This window comes from Chinchilla lanigera, unplaced genomic scaffold, assembly GCF_000276665.1.
Source record: "Chinchilla lanigera isolate Chin_1 unplaced genomic scaffold, ChiLan1.0 scaffold00012, whole genome shotgun sequence".
Taxonomy (NCBI): domain Eukaryota; kingdom Metazoa; phylum Chordata; class Mammalia; order Rodentia; family Chinchillidae; genus Chinchilla; species Chinchilla lanigera.
The window spans coordinates 26,469,753-26,475,076 of NW_004955413.1; the positions used below are offsets into that span (position 1 = coordinate 26,469,753).

Consider the following 5,324-nt stretch of genomic DNA (forward strand, 5'->3'; position numbering starts at 1 on the left):
CAAATAAGACCCATGTCTTTCACCATGCACTAAACTAAATTCAAAATATATCAAAGATCTAAATATTAAAACAGAAACACTAAATCTACTGAAAGATAGAATAAAAATAGGTAAAACTCTTGAAGACACTGGTGTAGGCAAAGACTTTATGAAGAAAACCCCGATCACACAGGAACAAAGAATCAACACTTGGGATTTTATCTTACTGAAAAGCTTTTGCGCAACAGGAGAAGCCACCAACAGAGTGAAGAAACAACCCACAGTGTGGGAAAAGATGTTTGCCAGCTGTTCCTCAGACAAAGGATTATTATCAAGAACATATAAAGAACTCAAAAATATCAGACCTCCCAAACTTAAAGACCCAATCCAAAAAATGGACATCTGAGATGAATACACACTTCTCAGGTGAAAAAATACAAACAGCAAATAAATGTATGAAAAGATGTTCAACATCACTGTTCACTCAAAAGACGCAAATTAAAACAACACTGAGATTCCATCTCACGTCAGAAAGAATGGCTATTATCAAGAAATCAACCAATAACAAATACTGACAGTGCTGTGGGGAAAAAGGAACCCTTTTCCACTGTTGGTGGGAGTGTAGACTGGTGCAACCACTGTGGAAATCAGTGTGATTCCTCAAAAAGCTAGGATTGGAGGTCCCATTTGATCCAGCTATTTCCCTTCTGGGTATCTTCCCAGAAGAATTAAAAACATCCTACCACTGCAATATATGTGCACCCATGTTTATAGCAGCACAATTTGTAATAGCTAGATCTTGGAAACAACCCAAATACCCATCAACTGAGGAATGGATAAAAAACATGTGATCCTTTTATACCATGGAATACTACTCAGCCATAAAGAAGGATAAACTATAGACTTTTATTGGTAAATGGATGCAGCTCCAGACCACACTCATGAGTGAAATAAACAAGATGCACATGTGTAATCATTGTACTGTCTCCTTAGTGTTAGAAGTTGAAAGAGTTAATAAGATCCAAAATATACAACAGATATTGGAAAATGGGAAGAAACTGTTCAAAAGGAAATAAACTGGGATGGGGAAAGGAGAAAAAAAGGAAGATAAAGTCAGGCATGGTGGTACATGCCTGTTATCCCAGCACTCAGGAGGCTGAGGCAGGAGGATCGTTGCAAGTTTAAGGCCAGCCTGGGCTACAAAGTAAGCTCAAGGCCAGCCTGAACTGCATAGAGACCCTGTATCAAAAAGACAAAAAAAAGGAGAGAAAAAGCAAAAACAAACATATATATATATATATATATATATATATACACACACATATATATATACACCTATACATATATGCACACAAGATACTTAAAATAGTTTTATTAATTTGTTTGTGCTAATATTGCTTGGACAATTAAATGCCTATATGTTGTACTCTGAGTAACTACTTTAAAGATAGCACATAATGCATTAACCATTGTTACCCTCCTATTATTTTGTTTTGAAATTTTGTTTAATTTTTTCTCAATAAAATAAAATAAAAACAATAGTGCTTTGAGAAAAAAATTCTTCTTACACAAGTATATATATTAGAAGCTACGTATGGTAGTGCAAACCTGTAATTCCAGTACTTGGGAGGCTAAGGTAGCAGGATCGCCATGCGTTCAAGGCCAGTCTGGGCTACGTAATAAGCCCAAAGCCACCCTGAACTGCACAGAGAGACCCTGTCTCAAAAAAAAGTCAAACAAATAAACAAGTAAACAAATACAAATATATATATATATTATATATATATAATAACCTCATGTATCTTATAGGGGTAAAAACCCAGCAAATCCAGGGCAAATAATTTCAAGGGGAGATTTAGCAAAAGAAAAATAAGCAAAAGGTAAAGTACCTAACTTTGTAGGTATTTTAATACTACTCACAGTCACACTACATAGTAGGACTCAGAAAACTAACTACTTTATTTACAAACGAGTTTTATGGAAACACAGCTCTACCCATTCATTTATATGTTTACAGCTGCTTTCACAATGCCAGGCAGTGTCCAGTAAACTGTGACACACACCATTCACAATGCCAAAAATATTCCCCCTTACGAAAAATGTTCACCAGCCCTTTGTATTTTACAGTATTTACTAGCTACCATTATCTTATTTTTTGTTTAATTTATGTATTGTCTGACTCCCTTATGGGAATGCACACTTCATAAAGAAAGAACTTGTTCTCCAGAGTATTTCCCCTGTAACAGCAATGCCACATGGAATGCATCAATAAAGGTACTGAGTGAACAGCATTTAATGAAAGGAAAAGAGAGCAAGTATTTCCCATCTCCCCATTCTATCTTACTTACTCTCAAACTATTCAGCTTACCACTCCACCAAAACTGGGCTTCTCAATTGTCAACTGGATTTTTCATGTTGATAAATCCAATACTTAATCCTTGTCCTCACCTTACTTGACCTATCAGTGTTTTTGGTCTACTCTACATCCTTCTCCCAAAACACTTTCTTCACCTGCCTTTCAAAACCCCACTGACAAAAAAAAAAAAAAAAAAGAAAGAAAAACCCCACTGACTATTCCTCCTACTGCACTGGCCCTTCCTTAGTCTTTTGCTTTTGTGATCTTATTTCCCCAACCTCTTAATATTGGCCTGTTTCAAGGGTCAATCACAGAGAATTTTCTGTTCCTGCTCACTTCCCTGCTGAATTAAACATTTAGTCTCAATACTATGCTAAGACACTTCAAACTTAACTAATCCAAAACTAAAACCAAGCTCATCCTTTTCCCCAAACTTGCTCCTTTACCGGCTTCGGTATCTCAACAAATAGGAGTAACATTCTTCCTGCTGCTCAAGCCAGAAAGTCTTGGGGTTAACCAACCTTCATTCTCTTACACCCCACATGCAATTCACCACTAAATCCATCACTATATCCTGGCGCTTCTAATATATTCAAGGGTAACAGTGACTTCTCACCAACTCTTCTACTAACACCAAAGTGCAAGACGTGATCATCTCTTGCCTGACAACTCTTTTGCTCCTTTATACCCTACTCTCAGCAGAGCATCTAGGATGATCGTGTTTAAAATTTAAATTAGCAAGTTCGGCAGCTAGCTTCTTCCCCCGCTCTGAATTAAAGGCCCATAATTTGGTCCCTCGACACCTTTTTTGCATCTTTGTTCCCTCCACTCCAGACACACAGGCCTCCATGACCCTCAGAAACACGTCGATCAAGCCTCCATCTCAATCCCTTTATACCGCCTGAAAGGCTTTTGTGGGGGAATCGAATGAACTGGACTTCCTGAATAAATCACTTCTGTAAAATACCGTCACCTAATTCTCAAAACAACCACATGAGGGAGGTATAATTTCTTCCACTTCACAGATGAGGAAAAAGTGAGCTTCACAGGTCACTTAGTTAACAAATGACGGAGTTCGAGTTCAACTCAGATTTAGTCTACACAGAACACGAACTCTCAGCGAAGCTTTTGGGAGCCAAAAGGAGGCGATTCAGTGCTGTTCCTCTGAAGTCAAAGTGACTCCAACAGCTGCAAGAACGAAGGATATGAGAAGTCAGAAGAAAACAGCCAGAAAAGGAAATTTACTCAAAAACAGAAAATTTCAAAGAAGGGGGCGCGTGTGTCAAATAGAACTACACACTCACAAGTCCAAAAACCAAGCACTTGCCTCAGTGACCGCGTCTGTGATGGCGAATGACACTGATCTGGACTTTTTTTTAAAGACCTTTTTCTGCCGGAGATTCCTACGGGTACTACAACCCGACGGCGGCAAGTGTGTGAAGTCGGCTGTAATTAAGCGCTAGGTTAAGCAACGCAGTCTCACACTTAGGTTCTGCCCCAGCTCAGTTTAGCAAAGTTTGTGCGCGGTGGGGGTCGGGGGTGGAGTTGGGGGATGACCCGCTTTAAACTCCAACAGGCAAAGAAAACAGCGATGATCTTTCTGCCGACTCCTTCGGGCATGCGCGACTACAGCTGTCTTTAAGTAGTCTCTAGGAGACCAGAGCGGTGGCAGGGCGCAAGGTGAGTGTCGGCCCTCACCCCAAATTCTTAAGCCACTTTCTACGGTCCCTTCCTCTGGGTCCCAGTCTGGACAGACCTCACCCACGCGGTCCCCGTCTCCGGCCCATCCCCCAGCCGCACCCCGGGACTGCACCCGGGAAGCCCCCTCGCCCCGCTGCGGCCCTGGAGCGAAGACCCCGCCTCACCACGGCTCCTGCCACAGCATGGACCAAGCTTTCGTAGGACAGCACGGAGGTCATTGATGCGGCTTCCGACAGACTAGCCACTTTTCTCACGGGCCGCTGCCAGCGGAGTTTTAGGAAGAAGCACTGGGAAACCGGGAGCAACACCACAAACCCCACCCTCTCAGGCTCTACTGCTTCCTCTAGAGGAACCACTTCCGGGTCGCAGGGCGCCCTCCGTAGCCTATGAGAGCCACTACGGGGAGCTGGACGAAGGGGGATGGGAACGCCCCTGGGCGCCGATTGGCCCTGGGGCGTACGCGGGGCGGGGCAATGCGGCGCCCGCCGGTGCCTGGACCTAGGTGCCAAGCTGTCGGCACAAGGGCCAGTGCTGCGGGTCTTGGGTGAGACAGGGAGTTTCGGACATTCCAGGGCCTGGCCAGTAGTATGTACTTCACGATGATTGCACTGAAAACCTCAGAAATTCTAACGATATTCCCCACTTCCCTCCAATGGATGTGCTGGTAACAGCTAGCATGAGGGACTCCATGGGCTGTCTCCAGTCTTCCTTTCTTTGCGACCTCTCACATTTCCTTCCATCCTCGCCCCAGGTCCTAGGGGTGGAAGCCAAGGCCTCCCTCTTGCTAGGCAAACGCTATACCGCTCAGCTACACCCCCAGCCCTTTTTTATTTTTGAGACAGGGTCTTAATAAGTTAGTCAGGCTGGCCTGGAACTCACCATCCTCCTGCCCCAGTTTCCAGAGTAGCTGCGCCTAGTCATCTGCCACTATTCCAGGCCTATCTTTTCTACCTTGGAGGTCACATTTTGGTCAACCAGAAACAGATGACTGAACAAGGTTTTCCCTTCCAAAAATCCCTGGGATATGGTTCGAGAACTGGGCTGGGGATTTAGCTCAGCGGCAAAGCGCCTGCCTGGCAAGTGCAAGGTCATGAGTTCGATTCCTGGTACCGGAAGAAAAACAAAACAAAACAGAAATTACTATTTGGGGGCTGGGGATTTAAATCAGCGGCACACCTGCCTGGCAAGCGCAAGGTCGTGAGTTCGGTTCCCGGTAACGGAAAAAACTCCCCCCCAAAAAACAAAAACAAAGTAATCATTTAAAAAAAAAAAAAAAAAAGAAAACTGG

The 5,324-nt window shown here is 43.3% G+C and overlaps 1 protein-coding gene across 1 annotated transcript in view; it reads right to left on the reverse strand.

Annotated features, from left to right (window-relative positions):
• Slc25a17 (solute carrier family 25 (mitochondrial carrier; peroxisomal membrane protein, 34kDa), member 17) overlaps positions 1-4,406 on the reverse strand; it is a 50,354-nt gene extending 45,948 nt beyond the window's left edge. Inside the window, exon 1 of the mRNA XM_005379328.2 lies at positions 4,201-4,406. Coding sequence (XP_005379385.1) covers positions 4,201-4,254 — 54 coding nt within the window. The 5' untranslated portion in view covers positions 4,255-4,406. The remainder of the gene's footprint in view (positions 1-4,200) is intronic.
• Between the last annotated feature and the right edge of the window lie 918 nt (positions 4,407-5,324).